The following is a 20,728-nucleotide window of genomic DNA, read 5'->3' as shown; positions in this document are numbered from 1 at the left end:
GACAGGTTGAGCATAAACATTGAGGAGCCTATATGGGTTTATAGTTTCACTTGTTTTGATCATGAATAAGCTGTAGTATTAATTGTCATTGCCGGCATGTCATTTGACCAGAGCACTTTGACCACCCAGAATTGGAAAACTGTCTCCCATGACCAACATGATGCCTTGGTAAATTGAAGTTTCTGTTTTACTGATGTTGAATAGGCTACTAAATTAAGCGTCAGTATGGGATTATTTACAAGTAGATTGAAATTGTACTTAAATGAAATTTAATTTTAGGTTTTCCTTCAAATTTGCTTATAGCTTATGGTCTTGGTAGTTTAATTTGGTGCAAGGACTCTTGATAATTTCAGTGAAGTTTATAAATGTGGTTTGTATCCATACATCATTAAAAAAACCTGCAGAATAATGTTTCTCAGTAACATTTAAATACCTTACCTTAATCCCAATTTGGGTAACTATTTCAAAGATTAAAATATGTAATTTTGAAAATAATAAACTGAGACATGAGAACAATGTGGAAAACCACTATACTTAGTGACTTTTTTTCCTGTGTTTTCAGATCTATTCTGTTTGGTCAGCATTGGGTTATTGGTTGTGAAAAGAAATGTATGTATGTGTGTGTGTGTGTGTGTGTGTATATATATATATATATATATATAGAAGATATACCTATAAATCTATCTGCATATATGACTGTATATAATATAATGTGATTTTATAATATAATGTGATTTTATAATATAATGCGATTTTTATAGACACAGTTAGATAGAGAGATACAGCTATGAAAGTTACATTTTATAACTTTAAAGACATCTTGCCTGTATGTTAGGAGCCACTAGGAAAGCTGTTTGATCTTTGTAGTCTTGCAGCTGAGAGAATTTTGAAACCTTTGTCTCCCTCAGTAAAAGCAAAGAACTGTCAGAATGTTTGATAGGCCTTTGATATTTCACCGCTATTTAGTCCAAGAGGTGTGTGTGTATGAAGGGTTTGTTGGTGATATATTTCCTTGGATTCTTTGATATATATTAATATGGTTTGTCTTATGCCATTGTCAAAGTGAAAATTGATTCATTTATCCTGTTTCTAATATAAAAGCATTCCCAAGGCTAAAGTGCATGGCTATCTTTCTCTAATAAATTTACATGTGATTGGGTTTGTTGTTTTGCTAAGTGACACGGCATATAAATAGCTTTCTAACATTTGATGATTTTTAAGTGAAAAAACTTAGTGCATATTAGTTTTTATTTTACAATTGATATTATAATCGTTTTGTTTGAATCTTTATGTCAGAGATGTATCTGTAGAGATGAGAACCTCTTTCTGATATAAAATTACAAACTATTTGTGAAAAATAGTTCCCTAAGCTATATTTCAAACCATATATCACCAGCACTCTTATTTTCTTATTCTTGTTCAATCCAGTCAATTCAAGTTCATTATGACAGGCATTTGCTTTCCTCCCCACCCCCCCCAAATGAAAATTTTGTGGCAATTGGACCCATTATCAATGTGGTTCTGCTGTTTGTCAGAAAAAGTGGCTTTTTTAAAAAGTTTTTTAAAATATTTATTTGTTTAATCTTAAAATGCTTTGTGGATTTGTTTAGTAAATGTAGATTTTAAAGCTTTTGAAGTGAGTTTTGGTGATTTTGTTTTTGAGTATTTTTATCTCTTTTTCCTATAACAAATTTTTTTTAAAAGATTTATTTTATTTGTAAGAGTTACACAGAGAGAGAGAGGGAGAGGGAGAGAGAGAGAGAGAGAGAGGTCTTCCATCCGCTGGTTCACTCCCCAATTGGCCCTGTGCCGCCGATCTGAAGCCAAGAGCCAGGAGCCAGGAGCCAGGAGCCAGCAGCCTCTGCCAGGTCTCCCATGCAGGTTCCGGGGCCCAAGCACTTGAGCCATCTTTCACTGCTCTCCCAGGCCATTGCAGGGAGCTGGATTGGAAGTGGATCAGCCTGCACTCGAACTGGTGCCCATATGGGATGCTGGCACTGCAGGAAGCAGCTTTACCTGCTATGCCACAGCGCTGGCCCCTATATAACAACTTTTTTTCTCCTTTTGGAGGTTCAGCCTATACAATTCTTTTCAGAAATACTCAGTAACAAATAATTTAAATTTAGTATGTAATTGCAAGTCAGGTGGAAAACCTAATACTGTAAAACTTATCAAATGATATTCAAAGAACAGTTAAGGATGAATATTAATACAGAAGAAGCAAAATCTTGATTTATGTTCTACTGCATCAACTTACTAGCTGTATAACCTTGCATAGAATTGTTTAACTTCTTCAGTTTCTCCCATCAGTACTTGGGGAATAAAAACAGTGCATCCCCTCCTCACCATGTTAGGCCGTTATGAAGGCTTAAGTAAGTTGATGTTTGTCAGCCCCTTAGAAGAATGTTTAGGGCATAGTAAGTCTACTTCTGATATTTACAAATTATTATTATTTTCTGTCAATGGACTGTTCCTGTTGTTGAATTTTTTGTGCTTTTTACTTTTCATTGTTGGCTTATATGCTAATTTTTTTTAAAAAAGTTTATTTATTTATTTGAAAGAGTTAACGAGAAAGAGGGAGAGACAAAGAGAGAGAATGGTCTTCCATTCGCTGGTTCACTTCCCATTTGGCCGCAACAGCCAAGGCAGGACCAAGTTGGAGCCAGGAGCCAGAAACTTACAGGTCTCCTATGTGGAGGGCAGGAGTACAAGTAATTGGACCATCTTCCACTGCTTTTCCCAGGCCATTAGCAGCAAACAGGATCAGAAGTGGAGTAGTTGAGACATGAACCAGCATCCATATGGGATGCTTGCATTGCAGGCAGAGGCTTAACTTGCTGCACAATAATACTGGCTCTTCTATGAAATTGTATTAAGAAAAAAAGATGTCCTAAATAGCACTCTGGCCTCAGAATCAGCCCTTAAGGCATTCGGATCTGGCTGAAGAGCCCATGAGAGTATTTTAGGCATGGAAAGCCAAGACACTCTGGCGAAAAAAAAGCAAAAAACAAAAAACAAAAAACAAAACAAAAAACCTAAATGAAAGATCTTTGTGAGTGAGATCACAGTGGAAAGAACAGGGCCATCAAAGAAGGAGGTACCTTTCTCTGAAGGGAGGAGAGAACTTCCACTTTGGCTATGACCCTGTCTAAATAAGATTGAAGTCAGTGAAATCAAGAGGCTTCCATAGCCTTGGAAACTCATGAGTAGAGCCTAGGGAGATTTCTGACGCCATAAACAAGAGTGTCAAATTGTTAAGTCAACAACAGGAGTCACTGTGTACTTACTCCTCATGTGGGATCTTTCCTTTATGTGTTGTCCAATGTGAAGTAATGCTATAACTAGTACTCAAACATTATTTTACACTTTATGTTCTGTGTGGGTGCAAACTGATGAAATCTTTACTTAATATATACTAAATTGATCTTCTGTATATAAAGAGAATTGAAAATGAATCTTGATGTGAATGGAATGGGAGAGGGAGCGGGAGATGGGAGGGGTGCGGGTGGGAGGGAAGTTATGGGGGGGGAAGAAGCTATTTTAATCCATAAACTGTACTTTGGAAATTTATATTTATTAAATAAAAGTTTAAAAAAATAAAAAAAATAAAAAAGATAGATGTAAAATTATGTTAACTGTTCATGTTAAATGTAGACTTTTTGGATATGTGGGATATGTCCACAATAACCTTTTTGTTAGAGTGAAGCTGTTTCTGAGTTTGGACAATTTAGTACCCAATTAAGAATCAAAGGATTATAGAGTATAGATTATGGGTTCTTCGAATTTCACTTCCACTTCATTATTGTAGGTGAGAAACCTGAAGATTTGGGTGTTTACAGTCTCAAAGGTCATATAATTAGTATCTTATAGTATAGGGTATAGAATATGAATCTGACCTCTTCACCACTCTTTCTTTCATGGTAAGTATAGAAATTTTGATGGTACTTGAGTTAACAGTGACATTCTCCTCATGAATGAAAAGTGGGCTGGCATTGTAGTGCATTGGGTTAAGCTGCTGCCTGCGATTCAGGCATCTTATATGAGCACGGGTTGAAGTCCTGGCTGCTGTACTTCCAATCCAGTTCCTTGCTAATGTGCCTGGGAAAACAGCAGATGATGGGACAAGTGCTTGGGCCCCTGATAACCCACATGGAGACCCAGATGGAGTTCAGCTGCTAACTGGTATAGGCCATTGGAGCCATTTGGGGAGTGAACCAGTGGATGGAAGATCCCTCTGTCTCTCTCTGTCTCTGTGTCTCCATGTCTCTGTCTCTGTTTCCCTCTCCCTCCCTTCTCCCCTCTGTGTGTGTGTGTGTGTGTGTCTTTCTTTCTGTAACTCTTTCAAATAAATAAATCTTAAAAAAAGACTGAAAAGATATAAACATCATTGCTTCTAATCTATTCATTAGTAAAATGAAAATCAAAAAAGAATAAGATTCTACTGGTGATTTGAAAGATGTGAATTGCTTCTCAATAAGTTAGTTGACCATACATTCACAGGAGCCCACTTGTGCAGGTTGTGCTCTATCCAGCAGGGGACCTAAAGCTTCTGTGTCTCTAGCCCATACTTCATGTCTCTGCCATGTAATTTTTCCAAAAACAGAAACCTGAACACAGAAGATCAGAGTATTATTTGAGCCAAGAGCTGTTGAAACATGAAGTCAAAATTCTTCCTAGAAATCAGTAGACTAAGACTGTGTTAGCTCATGTTTCATATTACACAAGAGAAAATAAACTGAAAGGTCAGTTGAACAGTTACAGCATTGCCCTTTTCCAAGGTAATCAGCCGAGCATGTAGCAGAAACGTGAACAGGAGCGTGACTGGAAAGAGAGAGGCTGATAAAGAGGCTGGCAGCTAAAAGTGCCTGGGACAATGCTTGACACTTCCAGGGCTGACCAGATGGGCTATCTCACAGGGCTTACCTTCAGTAATTCTGATTTATTGCATTCAGATGATTTTTTTTTCTACTTAGGCAGTCGGGTTTTCACTTTGCCAGAAGACTCCAGAAATTTTAATATTGACCATTAATCATACCTTGGTAAACTGCAAGGGCAATATATTATTAATTTATTTGCATCCACAAGACAAGGTACAGTGATTAAAATTAATTTCTAGCTACATTTTGTTAATTTATTCAAATTAATTATTCTGTTAAGAAGTCAAAATATGTTTACATTCATGGCTATATGGTAGGTTCTTTAAGTTGTGTCAATAAACATCATAATATTTCCATTATTCTGATATAGAATTCTAGAAATAAGTACTTTATTATTAAAATAAATAGGAAAATGTATAAGGCTTTCTAAGAGTACCAAAAGTGGGCTATGTCAAAATTTTTATTAATTTAATAAAAATAACTCTTTCTTGTTTAGTTTTATTTTGTAGGATTTAGACCTAGAAGGATCTCAGCAATAACCTCCCATGACTCCTAGGTTCTGATATTAGAATAAGGAAAGAACATTGAATAAATAACAGCCATTATTTATTTTCAGAGGATTGTTATAATTTATTTATTTATTTATTTTTTATTTATTTTTTATTTTTTGACAGGCAGAGTGGACAGTGAGAGAGAGAGAGACAGAGAGAAAGGTCTTCCTTTTTGCCACTGGTTCACCCTCCAATGGCCGGTGCACCGCGCTGATCCGATGGCAGGAGCCAGGTACTTCTCCTGGTCTCCCATGGGGTGCAGGACCCAAGCACTTGGGCCATCCTCCACTGCACTCCCGGGCCACAGCAGAGAGCTGGCCTGGAAGAGGGGCAACCGGGACAGAATCCGGCGCCCCAACCGGGGCTAGAACCCAGTGTGCCGGCGCCGCAAGGTGGAGGATTAGCCTAGTGAGCCATGGCGCCGGCGAGAGGATTGTTATAAATATTGGAAAATCTCATTTTTAAAAGGTAATAATTTTGAAGTGATCTCCTCCCATAAGAGAGTTAATGATTTCTGTATAACCATAATTTATATACCAAAAATTATGATACAATCAAATGTTATGGTTAAAGTACAGTTGCACTAAAATATTGTATATAATTATCTCTAGGCTATGGGTATAAGGTGTATATGAAAACAAATAAACTTTGTGTGTAGACTTGGGTCCCATCCCTAAAATATCTCACTGTATAAGCAAATGTTCCAAATTCAAAAAACTAAAAAAATCTGAATCATTTCTAGCCCCAACCATTTCAGATAAGGGATGCAGAACCTGTTTACTTCATTCCACTCACTTTTTGTTGTTCTGCATTGTTCCATACATAAAGTGTCCTGAGGTCATGAACTTCTTGCATTCTTTCTTCTCTATGTTGGCAGTGACTAATGTAGTAGAGGATATGTAGCAGACACTCAGTAACATTTATATAATAGAAACATGGGTTTTGCTACTCCTTGCTTAGCATCTGTATTTTTTAAATTTATATATTTATTTTTTAACATTTAATAAATATAAATTTCCAAAGTACAGTTTATGGATTACAATGGCTTCTTCCCCCCCCATAACTTCCCTCCCACCCGCACCCCTCCCATCTCCCGCTCCCTCTCCCATTCCATTCACATCAAGATTCATTTTCAATTCTCTTTATATACAGAAGATCAATTTAGTATATATTAAGTAAAGATTTCATCAGTTTGCACCCACACAGAACATAAAGTGTAAAATAATGTTTGAGTACTAGTTATAGCATTACTTCACATTGGACAACACATAAAGGAAAGATCCCACATGAGGAGTAAGTACACAGTGACTCCTGTTGTTGACTTAACAATTTGACACTCTTGTTTATGGCATCAGTAATCTCCTAATCTCCCTAGGCTCTGGAAGCCTTTTGAGTTCACCGACTTTGATCTAATTCAGACAGGGTCATAGCCAAAGTGGAAGTTCTCTCCTCCCTTCAGAGAAAGGTACCTCCTTCTTTGATGGCCCCGTTCTTTCCACTGGGATCTCACTCGCAGAGATCTTTCATTTAGGTTTTTTTTTTTTTTTTTTTTTCGCCAGAGTGTCTTGGCTTTCCATGCCTAAAATACTCTCATGGGCTCTTCAGCCAGATCCGAATGCCTTAAGGGCTGATTCTGAGGCCAGAGTGCTATTTAGGACATCTGCCATTCTGTGAGTCTGCTATGTATCCTGTTTCCCGAGGTTTCACCTCACCCTGGTTAGAATGGCTCACATTCAGAAATCTACCAACAATAGATGCCGAAGAGGATGTGGGGAAAAAGGGACACTAACCCACTGTTGGTGGGAATGCAAACTGGTTAAGCCACTATGGAATTCAGTCTGGAGATTCCTCAGAAACCTGAATATAACCCAACCATACAACCCAGCCATACTACTCCTTGGAATTTACCCAAAGGAAATGAAATTGGCAAACAAACAAGCTGTCTGCACGTTAATGTTTATTGCAGCTCAATTCACAATAGCTAAGACCTGGAACCAACCCAAATGCCCATCAACAGTAGACTGGATAAAGAAATTATGGGACATGTACTCTATAGAATACTATACAGCAGTCAAAACAATGAAATCCGGTCATTTGCAACACAATGGAGGAATCTGGAAAACATTATGCTGAATGAATTAAGCCAGTCCCAAAGGGACAAATATCATATGTTCTCCCTGATCGTCGACAACTAACTGAGCACTAAAGGGGAAACCTGTTGAAGTGAAATGGACACTATGAGAAACAGTGATTTGATCAGCCCTTGTCTTGACTGTTGATGTACAATGTAATACTTTATCTCTTTTAGTATTTTTTTTTGTTCTAGTATTATTGGTTGAACTCTGTAATTAACACACAATTATTCTTAGGTGTTTAACTGAAAAGTGATCCCTGTTAAATATAAGAGTGGGAATAAGAGAGGGAGGAGATATACAATTTGGCACATGTTCAGTTAGACTTGCCCCAAATAGTGGAGTTAGAAATGTGCCAGGGGATTCCAATACAATCCCATCAAGGTTGCATGTACCAATGCCATCTCACTAGTCCAAGTGATCAATTTCAGTTCATAATTGATCACACTGATAGGTCTAAGAGTCAAAGGGATCACACAAACAAGACTAGTGTCAGCATCTGTATTTAAATTTTTCAATTTCTCCTGTTTCCTGATAGATGAAATCAAGAGTATATGCTAGGTTGGATATAGATTGGAAATTTCATTCTAGGGGAAGTTTTGAAAATTTATTTTGGTAATTAGTGACATTTAAACAGTTAAAAATAAAAAGCCACATTCTGCATGATGTCATTTTTTTTAAAGATTTATTTATTTGAAAGGCAGAATTACAGAGAGAGGGAGAGAGATAGCAAGACATGAGAAATCTTCCATCTGCTGGTTCACTACTTAAATGACTAGAATAGGCAGGGCTAGGCCAGAATGAAGCCAGAAGCCAAGAGTCTCATCCAGATCTTCCATTTGAGGATATGGGCCCAAGCACTTGGGCTGTTTTTCCACTGCTTTCCCAGGTTCTTTAGCTGGGAGTAGTTGGCAGCTTATCTGCTATGCCAGTATGCAGGCTCCCAATATCATAGCTCAAGCTTTTGTGACAGAAGAATCCACTAATCCTGGTGCTTCAACAGTCTATGTAGTAATGACATCATTAATCAATGGACTCTGTTACCAAATTCATGATTCAAACTTCTTGCTTTGTATTCACTCTCTGATCACATCAGTTATCTCCTGTGTAAAGTCTTTAAGGGCTTTTATTTTCTGTTCAGTTTTCTGGCTGGGAACCATCTTTCCCACCCTACTGGCCACTGCATTGCTCCACATTTCCTTGTTCTGACTGCACACAGTTAGTTGTCATATGGACAAGAACCACCTAATTTTTACTGGTGTAATACTATGCTGTCTTTTCTTCAGCTGTCAAAATATAGCACTCATCCTTGGAGATATAGCGCAAGTGCCAGCTACTCGCATAAAACCTTCTGTAATCTCTTTTCCCCGTCAGAACCACTAGTTCTTCCCTCCTGTCCAGCTTATTCTGCTGTAACACTTGCTTTCCCTGGCAGTGTCCTATCCTGAATTGAATGAACAGTGTTTTTCACTGGACTGATGAACATCTTAAGGGAAGGATCTTGTTTTATGTAACAATTATTAGTTCACAATAAAAATCTATCCTGCAATTATATGTTGAGTTTTTTCTTAAGTATTTGCTCCTGTTAACAATATAACATATTCATTTTAGAAGCTGAAATTCCTAATTTTCATTTGCCAGCTTGACAATATAATTACATAATTACATATAGATAATTTTGTATATTTTGTATATTTTTGCTTAATGAAGAAAGTTTCCCTCAGATATTTGAGGTCTTCTTAAAGATTTATTTAAAAGATAATTTTTTCTTTCAACCAAACAAAGCAGAATGAAAAAAACTCCACTTCTTTTTCTTCCTTCATCTTATGTCTCCCATTTTTTAGCTATCAGAAATTCCTCTTGAGCTTTTACTTCTGTTCTTTCTCTTGCCTATAATCTGACTCTCCCATAGGAAGCAGACAACAAAATCAAGTCTGAAAAATTAAGCTGGCAAGGGAGGAATTTCCCCCATGGATTCCTTTGATTTTAGGATACTCAGAAGCACTTGAGAACATTTCCAGAGTAGGCAAGATCCATCTTCTCTGACATATCTCCTGTGTTTACAACCCTGTCTGACATTAGAGCTTCAGTATTGATCTATGATGAACCATCTTCTGGGAGAACAAAGATTTTAGTGAGTTCCAATTTTCCCTACTTCTATCTCCTGCTGCTTCCTTATAGTATATATTCTTTTTCTTGGTCATTCCAGTCTACTTGATTTTCTCCCAAACATTCCATAACCAATGTATTCAAGTCAATGTGGAGTACTATGTGTTCTGTGTTAGTATTACTATATCTGCAATTTTTATAGCAGAAAATAATGTAAAGGATTCTCAAATACTTTTGGAATGTGAAGAGAAAAGAGTTTGATGTTTGCTTATACTTAATAGCTACATTAAATCTTAACAAATGTTTTAAATAAAATAAAAGTGTTAAGTTAAAAATTATACTAGAATATTGCCACTTCCAGGTAGAGAAAAGCTACCATCGACATTTATCGAGCATCCGCTGGCTACTGTGGGGAGAGCACCCACTGTGATTTCATTGATTGCTTAAAACCTAGGAGATTCCCTCCCACTTAACAGAGAAAGGCAGTAAAGAAAAAGGAGGTTAAGCGACTCAATCAGGGTCACATCAGTGTGTTACAGAGTTAGGATTTGAACTTTGACTTTGCTTCTAGAATCTAAGTTATTATTTACAAGACAAATAAGAGTTAAACATAAAGGATTTTCTTTGAAAGGAAAATATCACTTTTAATTTGAGATTTTTATGAAACATATGCCTTTTAGTGATTAATGATGACATGTCTGCATTGCCTATTAAATATACCTTCTTGACCTTGAATTGCATACACACACATACACACTCACACACGACTTCTATCTCTTCCTTTGTAGAAAGGTGATTAAAAAAATCAATGTAGAGATTAAATCTGATATTTGCAACAGTTCTTTGTATGTATGTAAAATGCTTCTTCCTATGCTAACTTTATTTTATGTTCTTGGATACTAAAAATTTGACCTACTTTTAAAATATTTTATAAATTCATAGCAAAAATATTAGGAGAGACAACTGTAGTTGGAAAAGGCACAGGCATGATGAGCTTGCTATATCCTCAGGCATTTTCTTTTTTGAGCCACAGTGATTTCAAAGTGGAATGTGCATTTCTGTATCAGAAGCTATAGGGCTGACCTTGAGGGAAGTCAAGATATTTAGTTAAAGCAATATAATGCTATAATCCTGTTTCTGTTGAAATTTACCAAATGGGGCGTTTGAACATATCTTAGGAAACTCTTTAAGAATGATTATTTTTTAAAAATTTAAATATAAAAATATAATTTAAAATTTTTATAACCACATTAACAATAAAACTATTTCCACATTTTCGTGGGAGAGATGGAGAGAGAGGGAGATATCTTCCTTCCACTGGTTCACTCCCCAGATGGCAGCACCTGCCACTACTGAGCCAGGGTGAAGCTAGGAGCCAAAAATTTTGCATCTGGTCTCCCATGGGGGTGACAGGGGCTATATTCTGCTGCTTTTTCCAGGCCATTAACAGAGTTGGATTGGAAAGTGGAGCAGCTGGAACTGGAACCTGTGACTATATGGGAAGCCAGTAGTGTTTTTACCTGCTATGCCACAATGCCGGCCCTCATAGGTACAATTCTAAGATAACCTTATTTCCTTCCCTTTCCTTCTCCCTACTTCAATGCCATTCCTTCCTTCCTGATTTTTTTCTTTAATTTTTGCAAAAGTATAATTTTAATCCACTCAGTAATCACAGGTTGAGTGTACCACTAACTATAACATTCAACAAATAAAAAGTAGAAAGATCACAGTTCCACCAGAGTATAAACAAAACCTAAAAACAGCAGTTAAATCACAAGATGTCTATTTCATTCCCGTGCATTTTTTTGTATTCTGTATGAACTTCCACATTTTTGAGCTTCCAGAGTTTACAACATTAAAAATCAATCATTGTATTATGCTGTGTATGTATTTTTTGCCTTTAATCCAAGTATTTTTTGGTTGATTATATCATATTTTTGATTTTTTTTGCATGTTGTTAAGCCAGGTAATGTGCATTAGAGTTTCCATATACCAAGCAGTAGAGTTTGCGTGTGGTATCTCATAAGACTTGTTGATCTAGTTTGTCCATTTGAGTATTTTAAAGTATTTTAAGAACTTTGCCAGTGTTTAAATTGGAATTCATAGATAAATCTGGGATTTTTTTCTGTTCTTGAATAATTATCTGATTGTAAAAAACACCCTTGGTTATAATGAGCTGAACTATTAAACAGAGGCTATTGCTTTTAGTTGGGGCCTGTACTCTCCATATCAACAGTTTCTATTTTTGTGCATTATTTTCTATATTCTAAATTCAGTCTCATTGGTCACTATTTTATGATCAGGTTAGCTCATGAAATGGGGTCAGATTCTCACAGTTATTGTATCTGATTGTTTCCTAGGAGTAGTTAATTTTTGTCTCTTGGAATAAGGAGTATGTGTGTGACTGGGATTATTTTGGCCTGAGTCCTAGAGACCAACTAGGGAAACCTAATGGAGACTGAGTCCAAGTGCTTTGCTTTCCAAAGCATGTTATCATTGTAGTCCTTTGCATTTGGTACATAGAAATTAATGTTTTTCCCCCATTTTCAACGATTAATAATTAGGGACTTTTAAGTAGCAGGGCAGGGCAGGGAAGAATTTCTTGATCTCTGTCATAATATGGTCCATAGGAAAGAACAGGTCTTCAAAGAAGGAGGTACCTTTCTCTGAAGGGAGGAGAGAACCTCCACTTTGACTATGACCTTGTCTAAACAAGATAAGAGTCGGAGAACTCAAGGGGCTTCCATAGCCTTGGAAACTCATGACTGGAGCATAGGGAGATTACTGATGCCATAAACAGGAGTGTCAATTTGTAAAGTGAACAACAGGAGTCACTGTGCACTTACTCCTCATATAGGATCTCTGTCCTTAATGTGCTGTACATTGAGACTTAATGCTATAACGAGTACTCAAACATTATATTTCACTTTGTGTTTCTATGGGGGTGCAAACTGTTGAAATCTTTACTTAATGTATACTAAACTGATCTTCTGTAAAAAAAAAAAAAAAAAAAAAAGAAGAAGAAATTATCAATTCCCAACTTGACTCTCACTGGGATTAAACATGACAATAGGTCTGATCTGATTTCATCATCATTTAAAAAATCATCTATTATTTTTCACTTTATGTTTCTGTGTGGGAGCAAACTGTTGAAATCTTTACTTAATGTATGCTAAAGTGATCTTCTGTATATAAAGAGAATCGAAAATGAATCTTGATGTGATTGGAAGGGGAGAGGGAGTGGGAAAGGGGAGGGTTGCGGGTGGGAGGGAAGTTATGGGGGTGAAGCCATTGTAATCCATAAGCTGTACTTTGGAAATTTATATTCATTAAATAAAAGTTAAAAAAATAATATGATCTATAGGTACCATAATCCTCTGGGTATCAGGAGACATTATCCTGAGTCTGTATGCTTAAAATGCTATTTTTTTTTTTTTTTGAACATGATAAGCAGGAAGTAACAAGTAGCCTGGACAGCGGCTAAGGACTGATACGTTCCAGATGGTAGATGATAAACTCTGGCAGTCCTGCAAACCTTAACTCAATACACTGTTCAAATATTAGTCTACTTATCTTGAGTCTATAGGGTTCCCTTTTAAATAAATGGTGTTCAAAGAAAGTAAAATGAAGAACTTCAGAGTGATTGTAAAAGAGGATATTCAGTTTGAACAGCTTACACATGATTACATATGAGCACATTTTGATTTAATATCATTTTTCCTAATGGATCTTGTGCAACTTATTTTTTGGATTTTCCAAAGTTTATTCAACCAGTTTCCCATTGTTGAATAGGTAGTCAGTATATTTCCATGGCATGATATTACAAGTAACACCATATTATTATTATCTACATAGGTGTCTTTGATTCCTTATATTACATATCAAAAGGGTTCCTTCCTTCCTTCCTTCCTTCCTTCCTTCCTTCCTTCCTTCCTTCCTTCCTTCCTTCCTTCCTTCCTTCCTTCCTTCCTTCCTATTATTTATTTATTTGAAAGGCAGAGAGAGCGAGCGAGCGAGCGAGCTCTTCCATCTACTGGTTCACTCCCCAAATGGCTGCAACAGTCAGGGCTGTGCCAAGCAGAAGCTAGAATCTTCTTCCAGGTCTCCCACATGGATGTAGGGGCCCAAGCACTTGGGCCTTCTTCCTCTCAGGCACAGTAGCAGGGAGCTTGATCAGAAGTAGAGCAGCTGGGTCTTGAGCCAGTGCCCATATGGGATGCTGGTATTGCAGGCAGCAGCTTTACCTGCTGGCCCCCAGGTCTATATCTTATTTAGTTTTATTTTTTGGAGTCACCAGTTTTCTATGTTAGTATTTTTTTTTCTGTTTTTAATTTCTTTTAGCTTTTTTTTTTTAGTTTTTTAGATTTTTTTTAGCTTTTTAATGATTTATTTTCTATAGTTATTTCAATTTGCAATTATTTAGTACTTGGCATATATATATGGTTTTGTTTTTTGCTGATTCTAATTTATTCATTATTTTCTAGTGATATATTTTCCCCCTTTATTTGTTTCCCTAGGTCTATAGTCCTAGTTTACTTCACATTCTGTTGTTTTCCCATATAATCTCTCTGCTCTTATTTTATTGAATTCATTTTACATTAAGTTTCTATATGGTGTGAAGCATTTGTAGAGTGGTTCTTGTTTGGTTCAGTCAATTTGGAGTGTTCTTCTTTAGTCAACATCTCAAATTTTGTGTATTCCCTCTACATCCTCTACCTGGAATCATGTCCTCTTCCTGGGAATTTTGTTGCTAGCCTTCTGGGTATGGAGAAGTGCAGAGGTTTAATGACACTGCTTAATTCGTTGTGTAATTCTGGAAATTTCACTTCTGACAGAGAGCTCCTGCCATATAGTTTATTTCTCCGGTTTTCTACATTTCTTCTTAGTTTGCTTCTCTACACATTGAAGGGGTGTTAATGAAAATACATAGTATTTTTTTGGTGCATAGTACTGAATTCCAGTAGAGGATAAGGAGCTGGTTTTGGCCCTGCTGGAGAGTCTACAATTTCTTTTTATGGTCACCAGCTTTTCTAGTTTGACATGCTGTATGCTCTTGGGATGCTTACTTGCTTTAGGGTAGGACTGGGAGAATTTACAGCTTTTAGGCAAAATCTGGCCCATCACCATAGCTCACAGTCTAAACCTCACCCTCGGCCACAGCTCCAGGCATATCTGACCCACCAGTACAGTCTCCAGGCCAAATCTGGCCACCTACAAGTATTATTGGAACACAGTCACCCCTAAGTCATTAACATGTTGCCTGTGGCCTCTCTCATGCTTCAGACACAGTTGAGTAGGTGTGATGGAAACTCTAAAGCTGGCAAACCTAAAACACTGCTCCTTTTCAACAATGGCTAGCCAGTCCCCACTGTAGATAATATGTGTCTTGCTGGAGTTTAACTATTTTCCTTTCCTTTCCTTTTTTTTTTTTTTTTCCAGGAGCTACAGAAAGAGATGCAGAAATTCTCTTGATTATATTATCTTGACATGTACATTTTTATTGATACTTTTTTAAAAAATTCATGGAGCAACATAAACATTTTCTCTCTTATAACAAAATGTTTGAAATTTCAAAATTATTAGTTGGGTTAATTTTTTCTTACATAAGAATGATTATATCTTGATATGTTACTTCAATCAGTAAATGAAATTTTTCATTTCTCTTTAATGATTTTTTAAAATTTTTTTTTCTGAGTGAGACTAAAGCAATTATATCTTTTGATAATTATTTGCTTTTCTAACTTATTTTCTTTTACCCTTTTTTTAAAGGTATAAGAAATTCAGTGAGATATTGCGCAACATTGGTGAGAACGAAGGTGGAATTGATAAGTTTTCCAGAGGCTATGAGACATTTGGCATCCACAGATGTGCTGATGGTGGTTTATACTGCAAAGAATGGGCACCTGGAGCAGAAGGTGTTTTCCTTACTGGAGACTTTAGTAAGTATTTTGAAAGCACTGTGGCATCAACGGCAATATATATATATATATATATCTGTGTGTGTGCGTATGTTTGTGTGTGTATATATATATATGCATATATATGCGTATATATACATGAATGATACATACACTTGTTATAGTTATAGTTATAGTTCATGTATTTAACTACCTGAAGATTGATGATTACTAAGAAATATCAGACCTTTGAGATTGTTTCCTAGATTTTGTTAAGTCCTGACCTTCATATAAAAGAGCTGTTTTGTGCTACAATATGATATGTGTTCCTGAAAAACTTTATATTCTGAAAAATCTTAAACCAAAAACAATAGAGTTTATGAGAAAAATAGGAAGGCTACTCCAAATGTATTCAACTTTGCTACCATGTTCTGACAAAATCAGTAGTAATGTGGGTAAAAATATTAGTATAGTTAAAGCTCCACTAGCACTTGCCCCTGGCTGACTGGTGTCCTAATCCTTGAATTTTCATACGCTTTTCTTGAGTCTTCATTAAAATTAGATATTTTATCTAGAGAATAACCTTTATCGCTCAGTTTTTTTATTAATTTCCTTTTTTGTAAAAGACAGTGGGAAATACCTTTTCAGTTTTATCATCTGACCTGTTAACTCTACCATATGGAGTTATCACAATGGAAATCATGACAGTTCAAGGAGTTAGGCCTTAGCTTATAGTATAGTGGGAGGAAAGAGCTGTATGTAAATGAATATAATACAATCTGCCAAATTTTGTCCTAGAAGGGTAAATTACTATTAACAGTGACTAGGAAGAAAGCTGTTTTGAATGTGGAATAAGTGGAAGGCCTTGGTAAAATGTTCTTCATTACAAAGGAAAAGAAAATCAAAATAATGATTAAAATCCTTTAAAACAGTGGAAGAGTATAATGTTTAAAATTTAATTTTACCAGTCTCAGAAGTCTACATGTATGACACTGGGTACAGCAAAACTACCAGGACAGAAAATTAATCATTGCTATCAGGGTTTGGGGCAGTAATTGAAGGCTGATTACAAAGAGGCAAGAGGAAATATTCTGGGATGGTGAAAATATTTTACATCCTGATTGTGTTCATTCCTGAGTATATGTTCACAACATTTATAAAAGTGTACCCATAAAAAGTGAGAATTTTATTGCATGTAAATTATGCTTCAAGGAGCCTGACCTTACAATAGTTCATTGTTCAATAGAAATAAAATACAAGTCACTGATGTAATTCAAAATTTTAGTAGTAATATTAAAATGAAATATTGGTTGAATTAATGTTAATAATATATTTTATTTATCCCAATATATACTATATTAGCATATAATCAATATAAAATTAAGTGATGTAGATTCATTGTTTTGTTCTAAGTCTTTGAAATCTGGTTATAGGAAGTCTCAGTTCAGATGGTAATTTTTCGTTGGAAATACTTGAACTATATTTAAATTTAATAAAGTTTTTATTTTTAAATAGGTTAAAATACTCAGGTTTTTCCAAATATAATTAAAAGTTTTCTAGTCAGTAAATCAAATAATATTCTAAAAAATTAAATTTAAAAAATTTAATCAAATACAAAATTTGTTTTTTCTTTTGTACTAACCTCATTTCGAGTGCTTCATAGTTATATGTAGCTACTGAATCCAGCATTGTAAATTGCAGGTCAGAGAACTTAAAGTGATTATGACAGTTGCTTGCACTTCTGGACACTTATTAGAAAACATCACGGGCAGTTATGGGAAAGACCATGAGATCTGAAGATGCAGATTAGCTCGGCCTGGTTAGAATTATGAAATACAGTTTGAGAATAGGAGATGTCTCCCTTAAATTATTGCTGTTAATAATGTCTTCTTATATACAGACATAGTTATTTCCCCATCTTCTCTTAATGGCTACATTAACTACTAGTTTTTTTTTTTTTTTTTTGTTACTAGACCATTTAGATCTCAGTCTATAATAAAGGTGCATTTTGACATTCTGTTTAATTGAATCTTTCTGTTTTTATTCTTAGGGTTGAGGATAGTCATTGAAAGTATTCAAATTACAATTTTATATAAAGGTATAATACTATGATAATAACTTCAATTAAAATTTGATACTTTGATCCCATCTTCCCCATATGTATGTAATAGCTTTTGTAAATATAAAAATGGAAGATATGATATATCTGGAAACTAGGTTTTTTAACTATCAAGTTGACTACTACTGATTTATTTAAAGTTGCACCACATGCGTGTTAGGAGAATTACATTTGAAAATTTTAAGTACTGTACTTGCTTTCAATGCTTACATATTAAAAATAGAGCAGTTAAAATATTTTCTAAGTAGAAAATTAAAATTACCCCTTCCTTATTTTAATGTAAAAATGCCTTCTGTTAGCTGTTTTTTGAAATATAAGTTGATTTTTGAAATCTCATCCTTTGTGAAATTGTTTAATTTTAAGTTTCTCCGTATCTTTGAAATAGCATCCCATGAATGATTTTCAGTCAGATATTTATTTAGTGCCTTAGGGCATAAAGAGCATCAACTTTAGCCTTTATTTTTACTTGAGAGAGACAGAAGATTAAGATAAATGGGATCATGATAGAAAATCCTTAAGAACAGACAATATGTTGGAAAAATTTAAATGTCGAATCTATTTTCTTATCTAGATGAAATGATATCTTCTTTCTCCTGAAAGCTTTAAGAGTCTCAGGATTTTATTTTTCTTTGACAGGATCTCAACTTTTTTTTTTTTTTTTTTTTCCGCTGAATACATTTGACTTAGAAAAATAAACTTTAAAAGTGAGAATTTGGAGCAACAATTTTGGGTCAATGATGCACTTCAAAGATTTACTTTTTAAAATAGCACAGGAATTGATGTTGCAATGCTGCGGGTTAAGCTGCTGCTTGTGATGTCGGCATCCCTTATTGGAGGGCCAGTTTGGATCCCAGCTGTTTTGCTTCCAATCCAGCTTCCTGCTAATGCGTCTGGGAAGGCAACAGAGGATGTCCTAAGTACCTGGGCCTCTGCCCCTCATGAGGGAGACTCGGGTGGGGTTCCTGGGACCTGCCTTCAACCTGTCTCAACCCTGAGTGTTGGGCCATTTGAATAGTGAACTAGTGGATGGAAGATCTCTCTGATGTCTCTCCCTACCCCCAGCCAGTCTTTAATAAATAAATAAAAGTTACACTTGGTTATTAAATAAGTATGGCTGTAGAGAACATGGAAATTTGGTGATGATGACAAACTACCTGAAAATCTAGCCCTAAATAACTGAACTAATCATATTTTTTCTGTTTGTTTAAAAAACTAAAGATTTCTATATTTTATTTGTCTCTTATTTACATGAAATGCATTTTTTCTAAGAATAATTGAGCAAGAAAATGTTATTTTTATTTATTAAGGTTTTTCTTAGCATCAAAATGGGTTAGAGAATTTTATTGTAAATCTTCTATTATCTTAATTTGTACTAAACTAAAAGGGAAAGAAAAAGCATGTTCATTAAGTAAAATGCAATGGATTTTTGATTTGAAGATTCAAATAAAGATTAATTAAAATATTTTTCTAGGTGATTTTGCTAGTGATATTAAACTGTTTTTAAAAGTGAATGTTCATTTTACCTCATATCTGCCAGTTGATGAGTTGAAATAGCAATCAACTTTATGATTCAATTGAACTCTATAAGACAGATTTTTAAAAAATTATTATTTGTTTGAAAAGCAGACAGGGAGCACCCATCCACTGGATCACTCCCCAAATGCCCAAAATGTCTAGGGCTTGGCCAGGCTGAGGCTGGGAGCAGTGTTAATCCAGATTTCCTGCATGGGTGGCAGGAACCCAGCTACTTGGGCCACCATCACTTCCATCCAGGGTTTGCACTGGCAGGAAGCTGGAGTTTGGAGCTGCCACCAGGAATTGAACCCAGGCCCTTCAAAGTTGTATTCATTCATCCTAACTTTGAATCTTGACTATTAGAGTAAATCTTTAGCCCAACACTGATTATTTTTAGGAATTATACTTGTTGCTTTGTCATCTAATATGACAATAAGCTTAACCTTCTTGAATATTTTTTAAAGATTTATTTATTTATTTGAAAGTCAGAGTTACACTGAGAGAGAAGGAGAGGCAGAGAAAAAGAGGTCTTCCATCCGCTGGCCCACCCCCCAAATGGCCACAATGGCCAGAGCTGCCCCCATCAGAAGCCAGGAGCCAGGAGCTTCCTCCGGGTCTCCCATGTGGTTGCATCAGCCCAAGGACTTGGGCCATCTTCATCTGCTTTCCCAAGCCTCAGCAGAGAGCCGGACCGGAGAAGAAGTGGAGAAGCTGGGTCTTGAACTGGCACCCATATGGGGTGCTGGCACTGCAGGCGGTGGCTTTACCTGCTATGCCACAGTGCAGGCCCCCACCTATGCTTGAATTATCACCCAAAGAAACTATTGATTTTTTACCTATTTATGGAGATTTTAAAGGTCAGATAATATTGATTTTTATTTTGATCATGGAAATATGTTTGTAGTTTAACAATTTTGCTGTTGTACCCACATTTTCACTCTAACCCCTGAAGATAAAATAAAACAAACCATAAACATCTAGCCTCAAAAGTCTTATTTCTTCTAATGGACAGAATGCCTATTACTTCTTTTTACATGAAACAGAAAATTTTTTTCATTATATCTTAAGTAAGTGATTAGCCATTTATTTGGGATAAACTTTCAGAAGAAATTAAAATTCAGTAGCTAAATTTTGTATTACAGAAAATTATACCAGTAATCAAAATACATTAGCCTCTTATTGTGATTTCTTTTTCCTTTTCTAATCAGTTTAGAAATTGACTGCACTCATATTTGTTTTTCTCAGGGCTTCCTCATAATACTGCTGGTAAAATTTTGTTGTAGTGTATTTTTAATTTTTTTGCCAACTCATCTCAGTTTTGCTTTGAGTAATCAAATATAAATGACTTTAATAAAGAAATTGCCATGAAATTGGTGCGTAAAATAAAAAAAAAAAGATGGGAATTAGAGTTAGCCAAGAGAGTTGAATTTGTTTTTGTTTTTTAATGATATATTTTATTTATTTGAAAGGCAGAGTTGGAGAGAGAGAGAGGTTTTCCATCCATTGGCTCACTCCCCAAGTGGCCACA

General features: G+C 35.6%; 1 protein-coding gene across 1 annotated transcript in view; it reads left to right on the top strand.

Moving 5' to 3' along the window:
- Positions 1-20,728, top strand: part of GBE1 (1,4-alpha-glucan branching enzyme 1) — a 304,814-nt gene that overhangs the window by 49,828 nt on the left and 234,258 nt on the right. The window contains 1 exon segment of the mRNA XM_089331383.1: positions 15,439-15,608. Coding sequence (XP_089187509.1) covers positions 15,439-15,608 — 170 coding nt within the window.

This window comes from Oryctolagus cuniculus, chromosome 4 (genome assembly GCF_051225735.1).
Source record: "Oryctolagus cuniculus isolate XC-2025 breed Fujian yellow rabbit chromosome 4, ASM5122573v1, whole genome shotgun sequence".
Taxonomy (NCBI): domain Eukaryota; kingdom Metazoa; phylum Chordata; class Mammalia; order Lagomorpha; family Leporidae; genus Oryctolagus; species Oryctolagus cuniculus.
This window is presented reverse-complemented; position numbering and strand designations above follow the sequence as displayed.